The 26,893-nt window shown below is 38.0% G+C and overlaps 1 protein-coding gene across 1 annotated transcript in view; it reads left to right on the top strand.

Moving 5' to 3' along the window:
- The window catches only part of LOC105145995 (growth factor receptor-bound protein 14), a 322,967-nt gene that overhangs the window by 261,665 nt on the left and 34,409 nt on the right, over positions 1–26,893 (top strand). The window contains exons 10-11 of the mRNA XM_087416651.1: positions 15,741–15,968; positions 21,444–21,551. Of these exons, the coding sequence (XP_087272777.1) occupies positions 15,741–15,968; positions 21,444–21,551 (336 nt within the window). The remainder of the gene's footprint in view (positions 1–15,740; positions 15,969–21,443; positions 21,552–26,893) is intronic.

Here is a 26,893-nt window from a genome sequence, read left to right as displayed (position 1 = left end):
TCTTGACCTAGTACAGTTCTATCAATGCAATACTATCATTGTGCGTTAGATCGTTTATCAGACCGATAAGTATTATCGCATTTTACGTCGAAGATGTAATTAGATCCGCATACTACAAGGACGCAACTTATCTCGCCTCGCAGCTTCTCTCAATTTCTTATCCGACATCGAATTCTTTTTCTTCCACTTAGAGACCTTTCCGGTTCGCCGCGCACGACGACGAACTTCTCGATGCTTCCAACGCGTTTCTAATTGACCGTAAACTTGACGAAACTAAGCAATTATGAACTTAAGATCACATTATAATTTTTGTAATATACATCTTGAACATAAATTACGGTGTAATAAATTGTAAAAAAACGATACCTTTTACGACTTAGAGAAATCGGAAGATTGGGAAATTAAATTGTTAAATAACGCGCGAGTAACTAAATTAAGTTTAGGTTGCATATTTATTGGCAAATTAATGGAAGACAGAACAGAACCGTCGTCGAAATTGCTGCGAAGATTTCACGACAATGTTTAGTTGTTTCCGCGGACTATTATGAACTTCTCCTTATACTACTAACACTCGAGAGCTGCTCGGCTACATCATTGCTGAAGGATATATCTCTACGTGAGTCTTTAATTTATAATCAGCACCGAGAGCGATTCTCCAAAGCAATCCACGATTCCTGCGATCCTCGTTGGGCGTAGCAACTTCAAGCGTGATTTTTAATTCAAGCGTGCGTTTAATAAGTGAACAAAAAAGCATCCTGGGTGTAATTAACCTTCGGTGATCTTCCTTCAACACCTTGACACGCGCATCATCCTCCAGTAACGCACAGTCAGCTTTATACAGTTTATAGGGAATCTATCTCGTAGTTTGAACATTGATTTAACGTTTGACGCGAAGAACTACAACATAGCTACGAGCTCTCAGGTTTCTCTTCTCGCATTCATTGGGTGCGCGCAACCAGACGCGCGTGATCAACGTGATTATCGTATTCGGGGCACCATGTCGCAAGCAATCTCTGTTATCACTGCGAAGGCCGTTCGCGTATCGCGCCGCGTCTCGCATATCTCGCGGAGAACGCCGACGCGTGTGCACTCGATGCGAGGTCTTGCGTGCTTCTGAAGCTCTTCGGCTCGGCTCGAGTATCTCCGCATCATGGCCGAGCCGTGGGCATGCAACTTGTGGGGGGGTACAACGATTGAAAGTGCATGCGCGATGCATTCGTGGTTCACTCTTTTCTTTTTCGTATCCTGCTATTCTTCCTCGCTCTCGCGCCGTCTCGCTCGGCTCGGGATCGAATGAGTTGACTTCGGTCTTGAATGAGTAGAAAGATATCGGGCACGTCGACTGTAATTATCGTGGTAATTCGTCCCGAACGTAATTCGTCGAGAACGACTTTTTCCGTCGAAAGATGGATGCATCGTTGCACAGCCGTACTGTCGCGGATTTTCGCCGGGAAAGTAGCGCGACGTAGATCGTCACGTTACTCACGAAGGCAGAATCAAACTGGCCTCCGTTCGTCCGGTTCGCGATGAAGTTGCGTGCTAGGTCGATATAGTCACGGCGTTTCTTGTGCGCTCCGGGATTACTCTTAGATCCGGGGAATAACGGGAAGATCAAGAGTCGAAAGGATCTGAAGATCCCGCACGGAAGGAACGGTTTTGCTGAAGTCTCTAAAAATTTTGCTAGATATTAATTTAAAATAATTTTGCTTGCTCCCCATCAAAATAATTACGTAGAACGCTCAAACTAATATTGCATATCTGAGAATCTATGCTTTATGAAATTATTCCCAGAAGAAATAAATTAGTACTTTTTTATGTGATTTATGAAGATAATAAATAACTATTGATTATGAAATATAAGTAACATATAATGAGTAACAAAGAAATCTGCAATCTTGAACGTTGCATAGAATGATACATAGAAAGAAGGATTTGCTAAAATATCCAAAAATTTAGCTAGATATAGAGCTGAAAATAATTTTATTAGATGATTAAAATAATTAAGTAGGACAGTCTGATTGTAAAATATCAAAACAATCAATAAAATGTTAAAACTTTTCAGCACTAATAATTAGCTTGAGCTTATTTTCTATAATTATTTTGATAATCCAACAAAATTATCTTCATAACTAAATTTTTAAATACTTTAGCAAAATTGTTTTTGTGAAGCTGTGAATGGCTTCAGCAGAAATAGCAGTTTTGCAATTATTATAAAATTTCTTGAATATGATTGGTTTTATACATTTAGATTCAATGAGGAACTAAGAGCAAGACCAATCATATTAAAGAATTTTAACAGTGGCAAAGCTGCTTTTTCTGCTGAACGCAGCCAATGACTATATTATATCATTTGGTGGTAACTATGATATAAATTGTAAACTATAGATTTATTCATTGTTTGCGTGCGAATTGGTTGGGCTTATTAATTATATGAAGGCGTGCGAAACTATCGCTAAATGATTTGGAACGATGCAAGAGAGAGAATCGATCGAGCAATTTTCAGCGGGATATTTTATCGGCATCTCCTTTCTTTTTTATTTTATATATATATATATATATATATATGTATATATATATATATATGTATAGGAAGACCTCCAGAGGAACATCTTAGTATCAGTGCGCTCTTCGCTCTGATGAAGTGAACGGGTTGGCATTTAGCAATGGATCACGACATTGCGATAATTCGCGAACTCTTTGGCACCTCTGAAGAAAATACGTGAAAGCTTCAAAAGTGTATATGTGTATGTGTGTATATATGATCCCGATATATATATATATATATATATATATATATATATACAGGGTCCGGCAAAATGATCTCCCACATTTTAATCTTTAATAAAAACGCCATTGTAAATGCTATTTAGATTTTATTTTTATTAACTGAAAATTTATGCTATGCCATTTGTTTTTATTGAGTTTTGAAAATTATAGAGTCCAAGTGGCGACCATTTTTTTCGATACACATTCGAAGCTGATTTCTAAAAGTTTCCATCACTCGAGCAATAATTTGAGGCGATATTCCTGTAATTTCTTGGCGTATTGCTGCTTTCAATTCGTCAATGGTTCGGGGGTGGTGTCGAAAAACCTTCGCTTTCAGGTAGCCCCAAAGGAAAAAGTCGCATGGGGCAAGATCGGGTGACCAAAACTTAGAGAACTTGAACGTTCGGATGTGTGGTTTCAACAGGATGGAGCTACGGCTCATACGGCAAGAAGGACAATGGACGTTTTAAGGGAAATGTTTCCAGGACGCGTAATCTCGTTACGTGGAGACGTTGGGTGGCCTGCGCGTTCACCCGATTTTCAAAACTCAATAAAAACAAATGGCATAGCATAAATTTTCAGTTAATAAAAATAAAATCTAAATAGCATTTACAATGGCGTTTTTATTAAAGATTAAAATGTGGGAGATCATTTTGCCGGACCCTATATATATATATATATATATATATATGTATATGTATATATATCAGTCCGCGACGCATTATGCGCACGTCACTCTGTTTCGTGCCGTTCGATCGAATCACTTTCCGTCGATTCTTGTCAACGAGCGCAATGTGGAACGCAATCCGCTTACGCGGCACGTTTTGTGTTGTACAAATAGCCTCGCGCGTCGATCCTCTATATAGTGGCGCCTTATTATGCTCACAAGTTCGTTATCGTCGTTACGCACTGCACATGCATACGCGCTCCTGTTGCCAGGCGCGGATGCAACGAGCCGAGACGGAGCATCCTCTGCCTAGAATGACTGAAAAGTACTTCAGATATTTTAGGGCTTTCTTCTTGTCTTTTATGATTAATCTTGTTTTGTCGGTAACAACGTGAAAATTATAAAGTCAACACTTAAATGCAAAAAAAATCAAATGAATTGAATCAATGTGAACTTCTTTAAAATAAAACTTCTACTTCTATTTGATGGATTGAATAACGGTGTATAAATAAACATTGGTATAATAAAGTCAACGTTTTATAACGAAGATATCTGAAAATATTGTAGCAGCAATAATATAACGCCGTTTTTTTTTTTTTTTTACGGAAAAAATGGTTTCGTCGATGTATCTACAAATTTAGTTAAATATAAATCTGGAAATAATTTTGTTTGGACTATCAAAATAATTATGTAGAATATTGATGAAAATGCTACAAAATGTTTTAACATTCTGGCAATCAATTTAAATTTTCTATATAATTATTTTGATGATCCAACACAAAATTATATCAGATCTGTAACTAGCTAAATTTTTAGATATTTCAATAAAACCGTTCATTCTGTCATTCAGCGTTGCATTCAATCGATATCTCATTTTTCGTATCAGAAAACGGTGATTTTATCAATTCGACACGGATAATCTCTGTCAATCTATAACGTGTATTCGCACGAAAGTATCGTGTTTTTCAGGTACCCCGGCGAGCGCGAGCAAGAACGTCATGGTCGTTATGCAGTAAACCATGGATATTGGTACCGACCTATCCTGCTAGAATGGTCCGAGACCGACGACGACGATAACGACGATAACGACGATAACGACGATAACGACAAGGAGACTTTCGCGAGTAACATCGTGAGTCATCTCTCTTCTGCTCATGTCGTACCAGCTGAGCATAATAAACTTCTTTATTTCTCTTCTCGTTCGCGTTCTCTATCGCGAAACTCCTCGTATCTTATCCACCGCCTCTTCTTTCTCACTGCCATATCCTCCCGACTTTCCTCTCTCGTCCTCCTGCCCTCTCTCGCCGATCTCACGGCTCGTTCCTTCCTTCTCCTTTTCCGCTGGAGGGCGTGAAATACGAAGTCGCGTGTGACAGAAACGAGGTCGTAGCTCCTTAAGTTACGGGAAGAACAACCCGGCTTTTCTTACGTACGTGCGCCATGTATACAGTCCCCCCCCCCCGCCCCCCGTTTTTCTTCTGTGAAGCTTCCGCGAAGGTGGGCTACACACCGCACCTCTATCGCCATCGCCATCGCCATCACCGTCAGCATCGCTTCTCTCTACCCGGCGGCGCTTCGCGGCCGCTGAAATCGTTCGGCCATTTTTCACGACCGACGTTGGAACGCTCTCGCGAGGTTCGCGTTCGCACATCACGATAGGTCGGCTGAATTATACTTGGTCGGATAATAAATTTTCCAGAAATTTATCGCTGCGCGCGCGGGTACACCGGTGTTCTCTCCCCGAGAAATGGCTCCTGGCTCCTCTTCTTCACTCTTCTTCTCGCGTATGTGTGTAGGAACTCTTCCGCATCTTCCGGGCAATTCGCTCTTAACGCACGGACTCTTTCCCTCGTTTCGAAGTTCCCCAAAGTTAGGGTCGATACCGAGAAAAAGTTTCGGACCGTTTCTTAAGAAGTTATGTGAAATTTAGATTCTGTTAAAAGGAATATAAGAGAAATAAGGGGAGCTTTTTAAAATAGCTATTTAAGAAACTTTTTTAATTAATATATTTTCTGTTAGAATTGTTATAACGAGAGACGTGTTTAATTGATTTCATATTACCTTATTCTATTATGTGTCCTGAAGTTTATATAAACATATATATCATCAAGATATTTGAGATAATTTAATCTCTTCTTTGAAAGGATCATCCTGCAATTCAATGAAATATGCAATTCAAATCGAATATGTGAGCTTACAAAAATGTCGTAAATTTATTTTCAGTATAAATTTATTAAATATTATTTACTTATTGTTTGCGGTGAATATTGTTTTATATTCGTACTATTTTGTTCTGTTGTATTCCTTACGCAGATTATTTCGTTGCCTTTCAAAGAGCTTATTTCCCGTAATTAATGTAGCATTAATTAATAGAATAGAATATTTAATTGATTTAACACGACATATGTTCCCTTGGAATTGTAGAGACAGCCGAAGAGGATTTATTCCGTGATTGTGGATAAAATGGTACAGACGATCGTAATTCTTTTTATGAAGAAACACACCGTTGGAGTTTCGTCCTTTTTATCGTTTTCCAGTGATCATTGGACTTGTTTCGCCGGGTCTTTAGTCGGACGCGCGCGGTACGTCGTTCCTTCGGGGTAGTTTATTACCCGCCCTTGCCTTCCTTTTTCTCTCCTCGCCTTTTCGTTTCTGTGTACTCTTTCTCTTTTTCTACCTCTTGCTCTTTTTTTTTCAGGCTTCGATTAATCACCGCAGCTTCTACCATCGATTCCATGAAAAGAATAATCACCAATGACTACCACTTTCCTTCGCGCTGCGTAATCTCGTCGTTATTGGGACGAGCGCCTTCGATCAGTTTAATTGATCGTGCTCCTGCAAGTTACGTTTATCTCTTGAATTTATCCAAGAGAGTTTTATTATTTGAAGACGAGGAATATTCTTTTATTTTCTGAGAAATATTTTAAGCCGTTCTATCTTATATCTTTTCAAACATTTGTATTTATCCTACAATTTATATTCTTGGAATTAAATCTTATATCTATTTTTTTATACTTTAACCTTTACGGGAAAGCTATTATAGTGATATTGAAATACTCATATTTTGAGGCAAGAAATACAATGAAATACAGTGAATATAACAAATTGTATTCAAGGAGAAACTGCGAGAATTTAAAAATAGACCTCCGTCCTCTAAGAGTTAATATTCAGGGAGGAAGTTTTGATGTAGGTCAGGAAAAATAAAGACATTTTGCGTGACTGTGTCATACATCGTTAAACGTTATTGTTGGATTTAAATGCAACTACGCTATTAAATTATTGTATATAATAGTATTTATGAATGGAAATTTTCTAGAGAGTTGTAATTGCAAAATATGACAGATTTCTGAAAGTTATAAATTGGAGTATCTCCAAACGAGATAAATGCACGTTAGAATGCGGCCTTCATTTGCTGATGTGATTAAGGACTAGGACGTTTATTAACGTACTTCGGGGAGCACTGCCGTGATTCATCTTGCCATCGCTGGAAGTCGCTTGAAGCCGCGCCAAAGTGTATTAACTCGCATAAATCCAAACTTAACTCTCGGATGATCCACTTCTCGTGGGACAAACAGCGATCCGTCGCTATACCGGCGCATCGTCGTGTTACAGCGCCTTTGATGCAGTTCAGGACTTTATGAGAAATCGCGCGATCTGATTCGGTGAATTTAATTTTGCGCAAATTTTTATCGAGCGCGTTAACAAAAAGCATTATAATTTTAACCATAAATACAATGTTAAAAACATGCGGAATTAATGATACTTGCTTGTAAAAATAAAAATTGTAAGTGATAATTGGCAGGAAGTGCATTATCTCCTGTTATACAGCAATGAAAAATCAAATTTACTATTATATAATATTCAAAATTGTCGACATTCAATTTGAGGATGTCATTTTGCTTTGAGAATCACTGTCGCCGTTGTCTAATTTGACCGACTTGCTCGCGAGCCGCGTACACGGTGAGTTTCACTACCGTCGTTCGAGAATCCTCGAGCGCGAGGAGGTGAGGAGACGATTTAGCTACCGGTTTTCACAATCGGGACTCATGACTCGTGTCCAGCGTGCCCACCCCGCTCGCTCCCCTTCCTTCTCTCTCTTTTTTCCGCTCTGATGTAGTATTAATTTTTATTCAAATTAATTATATCAAAATTAATTAATTTCTTGTGTTACGCATCGCGTTTTCTTAGATTTAGCCTGACTCTTTTTTACATTCTTTTCTTTCTCTTTTTTTTTCCTTTTTTATTTTATTCTTGAAGATCGACGATGTTCTTGTTTGCTAATGACAAAACGAAGTTAAGAGGCAGATTTAGGACTTTTGCTTTTTTCTACTTTTTTTTTTCGAAATTCTATTTAACTTCAAATTACAGTTAGTACATGATAGTACATAAGCAAGTAACGTGAATAAAATTTATTTTTTTACACACATTTTTTTTTATCTCATTTTTTTCTTTTTTATTTCATTCTTGAAGATTAATGATGCTCTTGTTATCGTTAATAAAAAAACGCAGATAAGAAACAGACTCTGGAAGTTTGCTTTTTTTTCGAAATTTTGTTTAACTTCAAATTACAGTTAGCGCGCGATAAGCAAGTAACGCGAATAAAATTAATGGAGGTAAAGATATTGTCCGGTGACATAACTTGTGTCTCATTTAATGAACTCTGAGAAGTCATTTATTTCTTTGCCTTTTTATAAAATTTTCTTATAGGAAGTTTTTCAAAAAATTGTAAGCAGTGGCTTTCGAAAGCTGTGAAAGTTTTCTCATTGAAAAATTTCGAAAGCTAGATTATTATCTATTATTATCTAGTCGTTAATAAATTGTCATTGACTTGTTAATCGATCATTAATTTAACTTTGGGAATTGAAAGCAAAATGAATTATTATTAATTTTTTTGTATTTCTATTTTTTCACAGTTTTCTCATATTTGATTTCTATGTATTTCGCTGTGCAATCACGCTGAGGATCGGTGGTTTTTTCGAAGAGCATTAATGGAGTAATGAACTTTCGTATTTACCTTAGTGTTCTTTCTTATAATTCTTTTTCTTATTTTTTTACACAGCTCTTTAATTTGCCACAAAATTATAGACATTGATGCAGTCGAAGTACTCCGTGGCACAGTGGAACTTGCGAATTACATCACGTTTCACCGTCTACCGGTGCACGTCTCGCGCTGCGAGACGTAAAAGAACAAGAAAAAGAAAAATAAAGAATAAAAAAGAAAAAGATTAGTCGGCGATGACCTCGATTTCGCGCACGTCGCCGTTTTTAATCGCTATAACACTCTTGGGCACGGCGTGGGGTTACCGGCGTGTTGTCTGTGGAGTCTGTGTTCAATTCAAAGTCCTTACTAATACTTTTTTTTACCGAGGAGATATCTAGAAATTAAGTTCAGTAGAAATTCAACTGTCACAATGAAATGCTATTTCAGATCAAGAAGTACCGTTTGCTCATTAAATCATGCGATGAAAATGAAATCATCCTTAAGATTTATTGCTTCGATATATATATATATATATTAGGTGTTGGAATTAATTCGTAGCGTTTTACAAGTGATGGGAAGTACTTTCATTAATGTATTTTTTAATGCTCATGTGAAATAAATAACATTCTTTCATTAAAAACGCTACGAATTAATTCCAACACCTAATATATATATATATATATATATATATATATATATATATATATATAAAATAAATATCGAAGCAATAAATCTTAAAAATTACGAATTTTCGTAATTTCGTAAGTATAATCTCTTAAACAGTATAAATATTATTAATAAAAATAAAATAAAATATATTTTCAATCTATAATATTCTCAAAAATATGAAATACCTTTTAAATGTAATTTTATATCAAAGAGCTCTATATGTCAAGAGAAATCTCTATGTTCGATGACAGCTAGACGTTTCGAGATCGTCGACAACGCTTGTTCAATAACTTCGACTCGAACGTCGAGTGTGACTACGGTGTGAAATTTTATTACGCGAATGCGCGCGCGTACAACAAATATTTAATTATCCGCACTAGCGAAGCGGCAGAATTTTAATTTGACCAAGGGGAGCTTCGTATGAAAAAATGAGAACAAACTCTCTGTCCAAAGAGAGAGGGGGGAGGGAGAAAGGGAGAGGGAGAGGGAGGGAGGGAGGGAGGATTGCTTTCTGCCTCGCGTTCGTTTCGGACATTAAAATTCAAGAGCGGACATCATTGTAGGTGCGCGCGCACGAACGACGCAAATTCTATTAGAACGAATCCAATAAAGAAGCTGACTGCCTGCAACCGCGCACGTCCACGTGAGGTTTCTTCCTCGACTTGACTCGACGGATTATCGAGAGATCGGAAGATCCGATAAGACTTTTTTTGGCTAGTGCTAAAATTGTTATTGATTTGCGAAAAATCATTATTATAGGTTTCCTAATTAACTTGTAAAAAAGTCTTTAGAATATTGAAAGGACACATTGGATTTGCTTTTTATTATTAACTCTCCGTCTGCAATATGACATTTTTCTCCTTCGTCTGTAACTTTGGTCTTCGAACTTTGGACTACAGATTTTATATTGTTCCGGACTGTATACACTGAGAAAAAATTTATTAAATTTTAATAAACATTTCTTTGAATAATTCTAACCAAAGACCACTTTGCTTACGGTAAATAAATATTTAGATAAATGAAAAAAATGATAGTTAAATCAAACTAATGGTATTTAATAAATATGTGTTTACATTTAGTAAATGTTCCGCTAGGACTATTTAAAAAATATTTATTAAAATTTAGTAAATTTTTTCTCAGTGTAGCAATAAGAAACTTTCAGAAAGTGACACCACGAAGGGTTAATAATGAGTTTTAACATCACAAAAGTTTATATTTTACTTATTTTTTTAGAGATTTAAATTTATTTACTAGAATTTTCACAATAAAAAAATTGAGTGTGCCTTTAAGATCCAACAGTGCTCCTGGTGGAAGGTTAATATTACACGAAGGATATCATACGATATTCGACGTAATGTAGCGATGACGTAGCGTTCGAGCTCAACGTTGCGGAATAACATGTCGATCGTGATTTCAACGATCGATGAGATAATACATGACAAGAAGGGATGGAGGAAGACTACGAAGGATCTCACAAGGAAGTCGTCTTGTAGGTCGAAACCCGATGTCCTCCATGCTCTTTTTTTCCCTCGCCTTTCTTTCACAATTCACTCCTCCTTTTTCCCGACACAGTAGTGGTCGGGCCCGTTGTCTCCTGCTTGCCTTTCACGGATGCTTACCGTTATACGCTCTCGCATTATTAGCGTAATCATAGCGCAGCTCGACGCCGGGAGCGCGGCCTACATTTTCTCAATGTATAATCAATGATTCTTATTATTTCCCCCACTTGTTACGGATGATCCTTTTCTCCGTTTCTGCCGTTCTCGTAATTTCAGCCGCTCTCATGTTGCGACGGTATCGTCCAGAAACCGAACAATTTACAATTTGCGCGCGTGTGGTTTCAGCAAATATTTATTTAAAACGAGACACAGCTTAGTCACGTTGCGTTTTTGTATTCGCTCATTCGAACCATACTGGCATTTCTCAGAATAGCGAGTTATTTCTGAATTTGCAATTTTTGCAAATTGCTTTCGAATTTTCGCAGACTTGCTAAATCCATTTTAAATCTGGAGAGGAATGAGTATAACAAATAAACCGATGAGACATGAGGAGAAAGGCTTTTCGCGGACTTTCAATGCGCCCATTGCACGCAGGCCTCTTGTTGCATCCCATACCTTCGGCATCCTCTCGGTCTCTCCTCGCTTGTCTTTCCTCATTGGCTTGCAGCACGGCGGATCTCTTCGCCGCCTCCGGAGGAAGAAAAACCTGACCTATCATACGTTGTCCTCTTCTCTCTTTCTCTCCCTCTCCGCCGTTCGCTAACGCCAGTCTAACGCCGCCCTGGAGTCAATCCTTTCACTGCCACGCGAACGGCAACTTAACGATGTCATTTCGGGCCAACGACCGCTGATGCGGTTCGAGCTACGGTCGGGCTCGAGTTCGTCCTCGATGCGACTATGAAAGATATACGCTCATAATAATGAAAATTATAAAAAGATTTGTGAAAATTATTCAAGTAGCAAAATTGATAATTGAACGGTGACTCAAAATCGACGATTCATCGTGAAATCTTCTTGAACAAAGATGGGAAGGATTACAACGATGTAGAAAAGATGAGAGCGCAGGACCAAATTTATTGGCAATGATTGCACGGACTATTGGCGTCTTCAGGCGCTACCGCCGTGTGTATCTTCCTTCTTTTTTATTTCTCTTTAATCGCGCGCGAGAGCGTGCTTCTGGAATTATTTATAAACCGGTTTTGTTTCCAAAGTCGTGTATCCCTAGACGGAAATGCCAATAACTCTCCTCCTGGCTCCCGTGCGTAAAAAATGACGAACAGGAATAAGCCCCGCGAGGTTATCGCGAATCTCTGTAATATCTTATTCATATACTTACCATTATACTGCTCGTTGACGTGCTATCGGGACTTTTTCATCGCGGTAAATTGTTAATTTCGTGACAAGGTATCGCCTAAAATAAAATAAATCTGAAGTCTCATCTCGAATCCTCGGATTTCATCTTGGATCTTCTTTTCTTCTCTCATTTCGAATCAACTCTCCTTTCGATTTGTATCTTTACCTTCTTCCCAGTTCTTCGCTTCCTGTTGTATCAGCAGTTTTTCGTAGCCGTCGTTGGATTTTGTAAGAAATATTTTGATGAATTACAAAATCGTTATATTTTTTATTCTTTTGATAAATTTAATTAAAAGAAACTGATAGCTATTTAAATATGTAATTTAATTATTTTATTTAGCTGAAGCAATTACTATTGTTTTTATCGCCGTGATAATTAATATATGATAAAGAATATAATAATAATTATAATGAGCGGGTATAATTGTGAAAAATATAAAATTCATACCAGTGCACGATTATTAATTAAACAACCGCTAAAATAACAGGATAAACGATGAAGGAGTTTCTTCGAATATCCTACTTTCTTTTTACATTCGAATAGCAGCCATCCAGCTACTCGAGAGATCAACGTGCGCAATATATGCTGACATCGATTTGAGATATGCAGATCATAAAGTGCTTGCCAATGTCTCAGCAATGATTTTGCAATGGAAATCGAATACATCTCCATTGCGAATTGCTGTACTCGAAGTTACAACAGTCTTGAAGTAAATGCTCCAAGAAATAAGTAATTTATGTAATTTATAAGTAGTATTATACTAGATTCCGCTATTTAAATAATAATTATAATGATTAAGAAAAAGAATTAGTTCTCAAGTTACACACGGTGAGAAATATCATTAATTTTAAATTATCTTAACTATATCTTTTCGTTAACGGTTTAGAATAGCGTGACCGAAACGGTACCTAAAAATGGACTCCAGACTCTAACCTTTCTCACCTTAATCGCCAGCCCGCCTCCGTCTGACATTGCTATTAATTTGCTCGTGTTTCAACGTGTACTTTTATCTCCTGCGTGTAGAGACACAATCCTCAAAAGATTACGGCGCACGATCGATCACGGAACGTGACGGGCGCGTTTGATATGCACATGACAACGGTTTACACGTGTCAGAATTATGGGCGCGCGTTCATCAAAAGAAGCGGTGTGAAGCTGTATTTGCGGGTAGACATGCAAATCTTACGTGGGCAATTTGCCCGTAAAAATACGGGAAAATATCACCGGATTTTCCCGTGTTCTTCCGCTCTCTCTCTCTCTCTCTCTCTCTCTCTCTCTCCTCTGTCTACTCTTCTATATTTTCATATATTCTTTACGCTTGATATGTTACGCACGTTTGTTTATTTCCAGTTAAGTACTGTGGACTACTTTGTAGTCGGGCACTGTTTAACTAATATCTTTCTACCTTTTCATCCTTCTCTCATTCACTTTCACCCATAATTCCATGGTTAGCTGGATAATAGTTACGTAACCGTTAACGCAGCCCCGCTCTCCCGCGGTACAGAGTGCAACCGAGCTAATCGTCAAATATTTGCTGAGCCGTATTGCAACGGTCCCGTCGCTATCTCGCTCTGTGTCTCTTACACATACTCCTCCTCCTCCTCCTCCTCCTCCTCCTCCTCCTCCTCCTCCTCCTCCTCCTCCTCCTCTTCTTCCTCCTCCTCCTCTCCGTTGTCTTATCCATCTGTTTGTGCACACGTGACGAATGCTTGCGCAGCAGCAGCAGCGGCAGCATCGTGGCATGAAGTACGGCGGCGACCACGGCCAACAGGATTTTCTCGAGACCTGCGAGTCCCTGACCAACCGCACCCTTCCTCTCAATGCGGCACGAACAAACGAGAGGGAATGCCTTTCGATCTCGAGAGATGAGCCGCATAATGATTTTTTCGAGAGATGAGATAATAACAATTGAATAATTATTCTATTCCATATTGATGTATAAATAAGGCGAGATTTTGATTTTTAATTAATAGATATGATCGCATATATTTACGCAACGATTAGATAATTGTTGATTTTTTACTTTTTGTTTAAAGTGTGAGAGTAAAATATTGAAAGAGTATTCAGGTAATTCGCGGAAATACGTGCGCATGCATAACAGTTGCTATTAATAGAAAGTTCACAACATGACAGGAAACGTAGCGCGATTATACAAGGTGATTTTTGAAAATCGACCGGTCGATGGTTTACGGTTGGCCGCTTATCATACAGGTGGACCGATAAGCGGATAAAGGTCAGAGAGTAGAACAACGTGGATGGTATCCTCCTGCGATAGTACGCGCCGAGTTAAATATAAAAGCGCTATGATACCGACTGCGCGTGAAATTGTTAGACATCGGGGCGTCGCGCATACATCTCGTTATCCACGCTAATCTGCTGTTCCTCTGTTGACGTTGGTAATTTTATTTAATTACTAAGGTCTGCGATGCAGCTCGGAGTAGAGTGTCGCATTATTGGAAGCAAGGAAGTATAATATTATATAAAAAAACACAAATATAAAAATGTTAAAGGACTGTACATCTTTAGATATAAAATACACGGAAAGGACAATTTTATTGAAGTATTTAAAAATTTAGACTAAATGCAGATCTGAAAATATTTTTTAACAAATCCTCTTATATTTTATTAGAGTCCCCTGTTTATTTTTTTTTTTTTTGCTTTATTAGAAAATATTTTTGTTGGACTATCAAAATAATTATGTAGAAGTTGATTGTGCTAGAATGTCAAAACTTTTTGCAGCATTATTCATCAGGCTTGAGATTCTTACACAATTATATTCACGATTTAATAAAATTATTTTCAGATCTGTACCTAGCTAAATTTTTAGATACTTCAGCAAAATCGTTCTTTCCTTGCAGTATACGTCTTCGCTATTTCTATGTCTGCTAATCTTATTTGATACGTACGTGTATATAATCGAGATATATTTTAGGAAATTAAGATGAGAGCATAATTTTTTATTTGTAAAAAACGTCATGAGACGTTGCTTGCTTTCTGGATGTGCGATTAGATACAACCTTTCATTCCGTTTAAAGAATGTCGAACGCACCCACATCTATGAATATTTACTACCGGAAATCACTCGACAAACGCGACTTTCCCGGTCTCTACTACAGGCAAATAATGGTGACTCCGCGATAAGAGCTGTCGTCGCTGTGGTGCTTCCTGTGCGATGTGCCGGCATGCCGCCATAAAAATTGTCCCGCCGTTATAATAAATTGCCCTCGCGATTCCCGGTGACGTCGCGAAAGAAAGTTTTCTGCTGAATCCGATGAAGATTCTTATAGGAAGTCTCGACGGAACGAGAGAGAGTCTACTGGGAAAGGTATCTCGCGACGGTTTTTGCTTGCGGGCAACTCGTAGATACGCTTATACTACTTTGTTCGCGTTACTTCCACGGGAAGATCGCTCGGTTCATCTATAATCATTATAGTTATTGTGGCCATGCTGATTAATTAATTATTACACCAATGGTTTTATAATAATTGAAAACGTAGCTAGTAATTAGTGTTCGTTCTTATTATTCATTTAATATACAATAACTGGGAACAAACAACCATTATGTTACATCTTCATTAACTGTGGACCACAAACGTATTATTAAGGGAAGTAAATTACCAATAGTTATACAACTCGCGTTTGTAACGTAAATGTTGCAATACGGGAAGGAAGATAGTAATTTCTCGTAATAAGCTTTTCTATTTTGAGCTTTTCTTTTCGTTTCAGTTGCCTTTTGCGTGAATAATTTTAACCTGAATACCTTCGAGCAAAATTTTAATAAGTGTGTCATTATTTTTGTTACAGGACAACGAACAACTAATCACACTCGCGCACTTGTCGGATTACAACGTCTACAGGATACCGAACGCCAAGCGGGTTTTCGGCGCACCCTTCGAGTGGGGCGCCTGTCTGAGACCGAACAGCAACGCTGAAGCCGAAGATACGGAGGCTGGGGAGCCTGGGATCAAGGTCATTATTTTCGAGAACGAAAAATCGCGCACCTGCTGGCTCACAGCCATGAGACTCGCTAAGGTAAGAATGTGATTTCTTTTCCTTGCTCCATTTCCGTTTTCTATTCGAAGGAAATACAACTTACGGTACAGTGATTCAAGGTGTCTCGTGAGTAGTTTGAGAGGGAAGCCCATTAACCCCAAACTGGATGAGCCATTTGAACGAAATTGTTGCTTGTCCAAACGGAAATGTTAGTTTATTACGTCAAGTGTACTCTCAGTAATGTCGATTAGGGTTACAACAAATGTCGGCAGATTCGCGTGGAAAGTGTATAATCAAGAATTAATAATACGGAGGGTATATAAATGACCATGCCAGCTTTAGTAAATAACCGCTACAATGTAAGGAGAAAGCTAATATCAACTGGAGAAATAGGTACTTAAATTTGCGGTGAGGATAATAACGCTTACAAAGTATCGCTGCAATATTTCGTTTCCCAGCCGATTCCGCGTCTTCTTATTCGACTCTTCCTTTACAATGTGATCATCCCTCTGTGGACGGGCCGTGGGTATCATTAGGTCCGTGATGGAGCCGGGTATAATGAGCCTTATTTTCTTTCCGTTCCTCCCCATTTCTATCGCGTCTGCGTTCGCGTCGACGTCGAATGTCGAAACTTCTTCGTGAAGTTCAAAGAAGTTGCGTGACTCGCGCGCGGTTCGTGTTTAACGGAGAACACTTCACTTTTGTCGACGTACGTACACACTATATCACGCAGCTTCAGCACGTTTCGTATGGCTACATTTTTTTTCTTCTTTTAGAGTGGCACTGACACGGTGCATTTTTCTTGCTTCTCTTTCTCTCTTGCTCTCTTTTTTTTTTGACAAAAATTGACACATCGAGACTTTTTTTTCCATCATCGTTGATAATAATATCTCTCTCTCTCTCTTTCACTTTAGTTGAAGTGTTCATTGAGAAGAATAACTTACGGATGGTAACGGTGTGCGCTAACAACGCGCGACTGACAGTTTCGCCGAAGGAAAAGAGAGAGAAAGAGAGAGAGACTTTAGACTACGGCCGCCTATTCCTTATTACGCTACTCTTTACGGGCTTATTCTTCCTCAGGCTGAAGTGGCTGCTCAGCCCGTCTCTCCAGTCTGGCTGATCTCCAGGAAGTAAAGCTCGGGCATGACATCATCGTTCTATCGTTCATAGAATGATAATCATGCTTGCGAAGCAAATTAATAATTAAAAAAGTAATATTTATTAATGTACAAATAGCCTTTCTTTCGGGAGTTGTGAATTTGAAATTAAACTGGAATAATTTCAGCGATGTATTTACGGGGAAAAACAGAATTTTAAATGGCATTTTATATATTTACGCTTTACGCCAAAATTTCCTAATAATTTTCATTGAATTTAATTTCCACATTTAATTAATTTAATTCTCCCTCTTGGTCTCGACGATTTTGTTTAATTTACACAACTGCTGCGTTTCTCGCAAGCGTTTCTTCCGCTGTCTATTATCATTACGACTTATGTTCATTCCGAATAACGCTCGTGCTAGGTCAGATAGCAAATTCATCTGCCACGGGATGTAATTTGGAGACCTTGCACCAGAGAATCGTAACCCAACCTGTGTCGGTGCATCCTCGAGAGTCCCCCAAGCCATACGTCTGTACTACCGTGGCCGCCGGCGAGCAGACAGGCCAGACTTGCCTAGTGTTTATCGGCCTCGTTGGTCATCCATGCCTGTCTGCGTCTCTTGTCAGCCTATCCTACCTATCTAGCCGCTCTGGATTTACTATGTGCTCTTCTCTTTTCTCCGGCTCTCGACGTCTCTCGCTTAGCTCCCTCGTTCACCGTTCATTTCTCTCTCTCTCTCTCTCTGTCTCTCTCTCTCTCTCTCTCTCTCGTTTGCTCTCTGTTTCTCGGCTCACCTTCTATCCGAAGGGAAAAGGACGAGACGTCGTCTTAGTCGGTAACGGCACTAAGGTAGTACTTACGCGTGTCTCAGTGAGGCCTTTGTAATTCTTTCATCCGAGAAAAAGCTAGGAGTCTGATGAGATGCGGCGAACGAGAAGAGTTGGAAAGGCGGAAGGGAGAGAGGGATAGAGAGAGATAGAGATGGAAAGGGAGAAAGAAGAGAACAAATGAACGGGTAGGCTTAGAGAAATCTGCAGGACTCGCTTTGATCGAGAAGACATTGACACTCCCGTATTCTTCTGTGCTCCCTTTGTTTCTACGTCATTCTTCTCCCTCGTCTCGTTTCCTCATCGTATTTCAATCTTGGCAGACTTTGATTTACTTCACTAGAAATCTGCGAAGTCTAACAATAAGTATAGGGCTCGGATTAGTCTTTGTTAATTTGCGAGGCATGGAGTCCGAGATAGAAGATGTCACAGTAACTTCAGTATTCTTATTGTGTGAAAGTTTGAACACGTTTATAGAATTAATGTTATCTGTATTTAAGTCCAACATGGCGAAAGTAATTAAAATAGAAAACGTGTCGATAGATTTATTAATAGATATCAAAATAATGGATTAGAATGAATAGAAGGTTCTCGCCCGTAATCCATCGGATTAATTCAGGACCAGGTTCCTTGCGAGACGATAAGTCGATATAGCGATTACAAAAAATATGATTTATGATATTTATGATTGCCGCTGCCAATCATAAATAAAATATTGTTATTTGACAGTCCCGGTTGTTGCCCGTCTCGAGAAATGATAACGATAATGAGAAAGTGAATAGATCAGATCGTAGCAATAAGAGCCACGGATAAAGTTAAGTCGCATATAATACCGGGTCGCTTTCTATCTACTCGATTACACGTATCTCTGTCCATATGGAGTTTCTTGCGATCCGCGAATTATAATTATTATAATTATATATATATTAATTATGCAGCAAGAATGATTCCAAGAATGAGTTGCGCTGACTTGTACAGTCATTTACGAGGGAAACTTGTCGCGACCAACTAGTGGAGCAACTTTTCAACAGCTTTTAATCAATAACACCGTATTATCGGGAACGTGATTTTGTGATATCGAAGGATTCGTCGCGGCATTATCTTTCGTTTACTTAGAGCTCGTGTGCTTCGTTATCGCTCTCCGTTACTCTGCCGCTGATTAACGTTAGCATACATTCATGCCTTGCCGCTTTCCTCGTCGGCGCGTTTCTCATCTGCGTTTGCGAATAATTGAATTACATAATTATCTCTCCAAACGCGCGCGCGCCGGCAATACTCCAGGGCCGCCTTCAATTAGTCGCCGCCACCCTTCATCTTCGCATCCACCTCGATCACGTTCCTGACTTCCGAAATGCGAAAGCGACGAATCCCGGTCTTCGTTTAAATTCTCTCACTTTCAGCGTCAAGCAAGAAGCGCGTGACGAGACAATCGATGACACGGACGATATTTGGATGTGTTTTTAATCAGTAGAATATTTTACTGACATATTGTGAAATGTGTAGAATCTTTATTTTATTGAAATTTTACAGTATCGTCGAATGAAAGTATTGACTCAATTATTTTCTTCTCTGACTCCTCCGCCGAAAATATTGGAAAGGCACTATCGATGTTTTGATCATGAATTCTAGTAGATAAATCTAGATCTGTAAAAAAATACATAAAATACAGTCCGACCTCTATGATGGTAACAGCTCGTTAAAACTTTGAAAAATTATACCAAAATTTTTTCAAATTTTTATATAATTCTAATTCAGAACAACAACAGAAATTTGCTCCTTTTCTCGAAGACCTTTATTGCTGACGGAGGAGTTAAAATTGCAAATTGCCAGGAATTGCGAAGGAACAAAATTTTTTAATGAAATTAAATGAAAATTAACAAAATTATTTATGAAAGACAAGAGATGCACAACTCGAGAACTTATGCGAAAACTTTTGTTTAACTTGTGCATTAATATAAAACTTGGTAGGTACGAGTTTATATTTTTGCTGTTGCTAAGCGAGTTCTCGCCGGTCACAAAGCTTGCCGGGATAATTTTCGTACCATGGTGCAAGCCCGCATTGGTATATTAGTACTCCTGTGCGTGTATGCGTGTGGGTGCCGTGCACGTCACGAGCAATTTACGGTTGCGTGTGTGAGTGGGCGCGCGTGTGCGTGAGCAGTCAGTCGAGCATGGATGCGCCCGACTGTCTTGTGGGTCGATACGATGGTTATACCACTGCTGGGTCCTACGGTTATGCACACGTTCACCGTCATTATTTCACGTGGCATCGTCTGTTTCTCCTGTCTTGTCTCGTCTCGTTTTTCGCGTCCACGTTCGTCTCGTCGCGCGATTGACATATACTTGCTCGTGCACAAAGTACATACACCGAAGTACCTACACGTTTTTCCCCCCTTTTTTTATCGAAATTCTTTATTTTTCCAGAATTAAATTCTTTATTTTAATGGACTTTTCATTTAGGATGGAAATTTGATCTTTACTTTTCGATATTTTAAATAATTACATAAATTTTAAAATTACAAAATCTATTAATGTTAAATTAAAATTAAACTAAACAAAATCTGTTTGGAATTAATTAAAAAATGATATTTTATATTTTGTTCTGCGTTTTTTCGTTGTAATATATATTTACATTTAGAATTGTAATTTTTCTTGAATGGATAATTTATGAAATCTCTGAGTGAGCAAGGAAGTAAACTTCATTCATAAGTCAGCTTTGCTTTAAATGACTGTTCCCTAGCACGTGGGCGATATAAGGAGCTTAGAGGAGCTCACACGGATTACCTTTGACTCAATCACGGAACCTTATCATTGCGCTTGCGAAGCGTAGATATTTCCCGACGTAATGAATCGGTTGTTTCGATCGAATATTCCTCCTGCATTCGCAAGCTGCTTGCAAGAAATAGGATTACAGTTCGAGTCGAAAAATGAGTATCACTAATCTTGTTGTTCGAAAAATAGATTCGAAGCGTGACATTTATTTATGTTTCAACATTATTCGAGACGCTATTACGAATTACATTACGTTTATAAAAGCTGCAATGGTGTGTAAATAAATTTATATATGTAATAATTTAGATGATTTTTAATTATCAAAATTAATTTTTTTTTACTCCGGTTTGTTATTTTTTTCTTCTTTCTTCCCAAATTCTTCTCAAAATATGGTAATTACATTTATACAGCTTCGCGCATCCCAAAAAGACGAGAGGAAAAGGAATTTAATTGTTGGAGAAATTGAGGAAAGTATCAGGTGATACTTTCGTATTCTGTCCGCGTAGCAACGTTGAATTTATCTAGGCAAGTGCGATACCTCGACGGGCGAGGTGTATCGATCGACGGTTCGCCTCGCACAGCTGGGCAGCACGCGCTAGTCGACCGGCACTATGCGACAAAGTGAGGTGTGTAAAATTATGCAAATCGCAGATGCAGTTTTTTTTTTTACACCCGTCGGCTTTATCGGCCTCGGATGTTACGATGTGCCCGGAGCGTAGAATCGGTTAGGCGCGCGGCGTGTTTACTCGTCGCGCGCATCTTGCGAACTGCAACGCTCGCGCGTTAATGATGTCCGCTCCGCTTTGTGTTCCAGTACGGCAAACAGCTACGAGAGAATTACCGAGCCTTCAAGAACAAGCAGTGCGAGCAGAACGGCGGAGGCAGCCCCAAAGAGCAATACAGCAGCTACAATGTATCCAACGTAAGTGCTATGTACATATTTTCGAGTGAACGTACAGACGTACCTAAGAACAAGTGTTTGAGAACAAGCTTTGAAGAATGACGAAAAGAAAATTGAGCATAATTGATAAATAATTTGTAATAACTAGTTCATCTTTACGAGTTATTTATTGTTCTATTTATTTTTATTTTGTTGATTGTATAAGGTGCTTAGATTTTTGTATCACTCGCAAAAATATTTTGATGTAACAAGAGTTTTTGCCTGAATCATTGACGGTTACTGTTAATTTTTCCAGCTAGGCTAACGGAATCAACATTATTTATGAAATGTGCCATGAATTATTAACGAATTTGGTTTACTTTTAATTATATATATTTTTTTTTAATTTTAATTATATATTTCCACCATATTGTGTACCATTTTATTATGTATTTCCATAAGAAGAGAGAGCTGTAAATTAATTATTCATTCTCTTATCTCGTAAAATAATCGCGCCGCAGTAATCGTGGACTAAATCTCAAGAGAAAGAAAAGACACATAGGAAGAGTCACAAACAGATTATTATATGTGTAGGTAAATGGATAGAATCACGAGGTGTCTCCTGGCAAATTATTTCGTCATTGCGCGCGCGCGCGATGTATTTTCGACGGCCGCTCTCTCGCCTCGGATACGCTCGAAAGGTAAATTTCGCTTTAGACGCGGTAAATGGAATGGAAGAGGCGATTACGCTGAAATTACCTCGAGTGACAGTAATTTGCCGGGTCACGCCACGTTCGATCATTGCCTTCAGTTATCCCTTTTCCTGCACGAGCCGCCGTCTCTCGTCGAACTTTCATAGCGTCTACGGGATCTCGATTAGCTCGCGCGATCTCGCACTTTTCAACGCCTTTCTTCGATTAACATCTTCATCCCTTTGTTTCTTTGTTATTCAATTGATATTTTTGTGTTCAATTGACATGTATGTATTGAAGAAAAATTTACTAAATTTCAATAAATATTTGTTTGAATAATACCAACTGTTATAAATATTTATAACATATATTTATGTGGTATAAGAATCATTAATTTAAGTATCATTTTTTTAATGAAATAAATATATATTGACTAAGTAAGTAAATTAATTTAGTCAGTTAATATTATGCGAACAAATATTTATTAAAATTTAGTATTTTTTAATGCACGAAACTCTATCGTGGTACATTATCTGCCTAAATTCAGTTACGCAAAATGTACCACATAATGCCTGTTGTGCTTTGTGATTTGTTCATTGAAATTATTATGCTGTTTACAGTTGAAATGAAGAAATTCGTTTATTAATTTCTACGCACATTGTGGTAAATAACGTTCCCGTCGAGAAAACTATATTATTGTTCTCCGCGGGTTGCGAGTGTTTATCAGCTCTCTCTAATTGATACACTGTAATATAAGGAAATTCATTGCAAATGAATGAATGAACGGAAATATGAGAACATGTATTGGCCAGCGTAACGATGCGGCATACTGGATGTCGACACAGTTAGTGGCTGAATAATTATAGCAAATAGCTCGTTAACTATTGATCTTTAATGCGAAATTCCGTGCGAAATATGCGAAAATCGCTGGGGCAGCGCCCAGTCGAGATCTATTCGTTATGTGGTTGTGCATTCGTTACCTCGAGTGCACAGGTGCAATAGTTCTCTTTCGACTGGTTTTTCCCTTTCTCTCTCTCTCTCTCTCTCCCCTCTCCTCTCCTCTCCTCTCCTTCTCTCGATGCATGCAATACGCCCTGTTTATACAATGGTTAAGCTACGGCAACGAATTACATTGCGACTAGGTAGTATCGTATATCGTGGATTTTATCGTGGCCAGTGCAACACTACGATAATAAATTCGCCAATCCACAATCAGCTCGTTTTTCGGATGCAATTCATTGCGATTGCTCGCAATCGGTTGGCTGAAGACAAAACAAAAGCCATCGGTGATAAAATTAATTTTCCCGAGAAAGATATTTGGACAGTTTGATTATTTTGTTTGATTCGTTAGTTGTTATGGCAATTAGATTTACATTTTTGCAATTTATATGTGAGAAATAATCTGAATGGAAATGTCAAAAACAAAAAACAATTCTGCTTAATTAGTAGAATTAATAAACGAGTGTGTTATTCATTTAGCTGCTGTGAAAAGAGATTGTTTTTTTGATAAAGAATTTTAAAATATATTATTGTTATTATATGCACTTTTTCAGACACCTCCATAATTGAATTTAAGCGTAATAAATAATGTATCAACTGTGCTTTACGTATCTGTTAAAAATATCACCAATATATCAATAAAGCGTAACAATAATGAGATAAATGTGTAAGAGAATCGATTACATTAAAATTTAAAAGGGGAACTTTTATTGGTTATTCTTCAGGATTCTCTTTATTAATAATTTTCGTGGATCTCGTTTAGTGAAATTAATAGCTTAACAGCGCGCTCACGCGATATTATTACCGTTAATTATTAAGTATCTGCTATTTATGTTACATTCGGACTGAAGTGATAAATAAAATTTAAATAAAAATCTCGCGGGAGATTCATCATATGTTAATATGTTCTTGAATGTGTAAATGAAATTAAAAGGAGAAGAGGAGGTGTTAAAAAGAACACTCGCATACCGTTTTTACGATTCGAAAGCAAATTTTCTCGGAGAAGTGCCATCGTAACTTACGCAAGGAATGCCAAGAGGAATCCATCCCCATCGGATCTCAGTGACCTCATTGTCGTGCCATCCCCGACCTCGTCGAGATATAAGCTCTCTTTCTCTCCCCTCCCCCCTCTCTCTCTCTCTTTCTTTCTCATCCTCTCTCCTATCACGTTATTCTTCGGATCCTCCTACGCGCTAAGACGTCGACGCGTCTCGGTAGGAAATTTCATCCTCGTATCGCACAGCTGATTCCAAGGTCGTTTCCGTGCCAGCCAACCAGTCAGAGGGACGACAACCTCTCGTCGTCAGTGTACTCTCAAAGCTAGACACGTACCAATCTACCCCCGTCCACCTTCTCGTCTCGACTGACTTATTTCTTCTTCCGTCCCTCTTTTCCATCGTTAAAAAGATAAAGGTGTAGTTCTTGTTCTCATTGCGATCGCTATTACGTGAGGAAGAATTTTACAAGTTGTTAAATCGCCTTATCAGTGAACCACGAAAATGGCATCATTGCACGTTTCGAAACTGTATTAGTAAGAAAAATGATTCAAGATAAATTTTATCATTAATTAAAATATGTTCGGTTAAATTAAAATATATAGAAAAAGAATTTAATGTTAAGGTCAGAGCAATATGTGAACTTTTCGAAATAAAATGTAATTTTAAAGATAAAATTCTTCATTTAATGTGCTGCCGTGGACATTTTATCTCATACACAAATAAACTGAAATATTTTATATTATTATTTGAATTTTTTAATAAAATAGTTTTTGAATAAAATTGCACGAGATTTTTTTTATAGCATCTGTGACTTTACATTTTTCTTGTATCCAATCTCGGCGATTTATCGTAGTGGCTCTAATCTCTCTTGTGATAACTGTATGATGTGGTTTTTTGTATACTCGTATAATTGTTACAATAACGAAGTATCCGCGAAATTTTTACAAGGAAGTTGATATCGATTAGTTGGAGCGGGTGTGTGAGATGCATTATCGAACCGCTTTGAAGAACTGGTTCTGAAGTAGCGATCTTAACGAGTTTCCGGCAATAAATTACTGTTCGTGCCAGTTATGAATTATCCACCGAAGGAGCACGGAGGATGACAATTAAAGTCCAGTAGAGAAAATAACCGGTATTACGCGCTTAATGCGAAAAAGTACGAGAGAAAAGATAGTTAAGCGTTGTTTTACAAAAGTGCCGTAATTGATAAAGGTGATCTGGCATGGTTTAACGATAATTTCACAGTATAATGACAGGAAATTACATCCTTTATAATGATATGTGGATTTATATAATTTTTCTACTAAAATAATTATAAGCAAGAAACTAATTTCAAACTGCTGGTATTTTAAGATATATATTAATCTAGTTAATTAATATATTTCCAAATTTTTTGATTATGCACTTTCGATTTTTCTGGTCACATACGCTGATAGTAGAAAGCGGAAAAGAGAAGGAATGTAAAAATAACCATCCAGGAAGGCAGACTACGTGAAGCGCGTAGAAAGACGGAACTTCAACGGTCCTTTCCGAAGTCTCATGCATTGTACATCCTTGCGAGGGGGTCTGAGAAACGAAAGCGCAAACCTGTCTTGCACTTCGTTTCGGTTGAAAGCTTCGATCACGGATATCGTTCGTTCGTGTCTCGCTTTTATCTTTATTCCTAGAGAAATAGAAGTGTACTTCACGTCGCGACGATAACAAATCGACAGTGCGAGCTTCGCATTTTCCCTCTTCCGTGCTTTCTTCTGTTACATAGTGAGATTGAACATTTAAATGGGTAGGACGAAGCTCCGAAGTAAAGGTTCACGTGAAAATTAGTCGAATCTAATCTGCTGAATTTGAAAAGATATCTGTGAAAAAGAGAAGATAGTAAAATTTCTTTTCATTTCATTTTGAACAAAATATATTTACAGTAATCTACGTGAGAATATGAATATAAATAAAAAATTAATTTACGATATAAATTTTTATATTTAAATTTATTATGTATAATGTATTATTAAATTATTTTTTAAACACATTTTCAAAGCCGCGAGTATAAATTGATATACGCTAAATAAATTTAAAAAAAATATATATATATATACATTGTTGAACATTTTATTTTATCTTCGATTTTAATTTTAATTACGTCGTTCAAATTGGAACTATTCGACAATGTCGACCATTATGTGTCGCTCTTATTCGCGATCATTACGTCATTTCAACGAATATCCACTTTGATCGCGTTTAACAAGCTGCTCGTAGTCGATGTGAAAGCGTAATCGCTCTGCTTTTAGTCAGACATCATATTTCCTTTAATGATATGACGGCCAACTTGGATACGGAAGTGTCGGTAACACCCAACAACATTTTTTCCATTTCTCTGCTATGGGCGGGTTCAGTATTGTTACCCAACTGAAGACTCGTGGTTGATCCTAGCGCGAGCCATTTATTTGAATTCATACTTTCTCAGAATTTCAATGCGAATCTTAATTACCGAGCTGTTTAATACTGAAATTCAACAGTTTCAACAAATAACTGTCTTCCACGGAATTATCGTCGACTGAAATCATCATCGTAAAGAATATGTCATTAAAATTAAATTTATGGATCTCTTATTGCTGATTAATTAAATTACCACGTAACACAACTACATACTAAACACACACACACGCACGCATGCGCGCGCGCGCGCACATACACACACACA

The sequence above is a fragment of the Acromyrmex echinatior genome, chromosome 1 (assembly GCF_024713525.1).
Source record: "Acromyrmex echinatior isolate Ae372 chromosome 1, ASM2471352v2, whole genome shotgun sequence".
NCBI classification, from domain to species: Eukaryota; Metazoa; Arthropoda; class Insecta; order Hymenoptera; family Formicidae; genus Acromyrmex; species Acromyrmex echinatior.
This window is presented reverse-complemented; position numbering and strand designations above follow the sequence as displayed.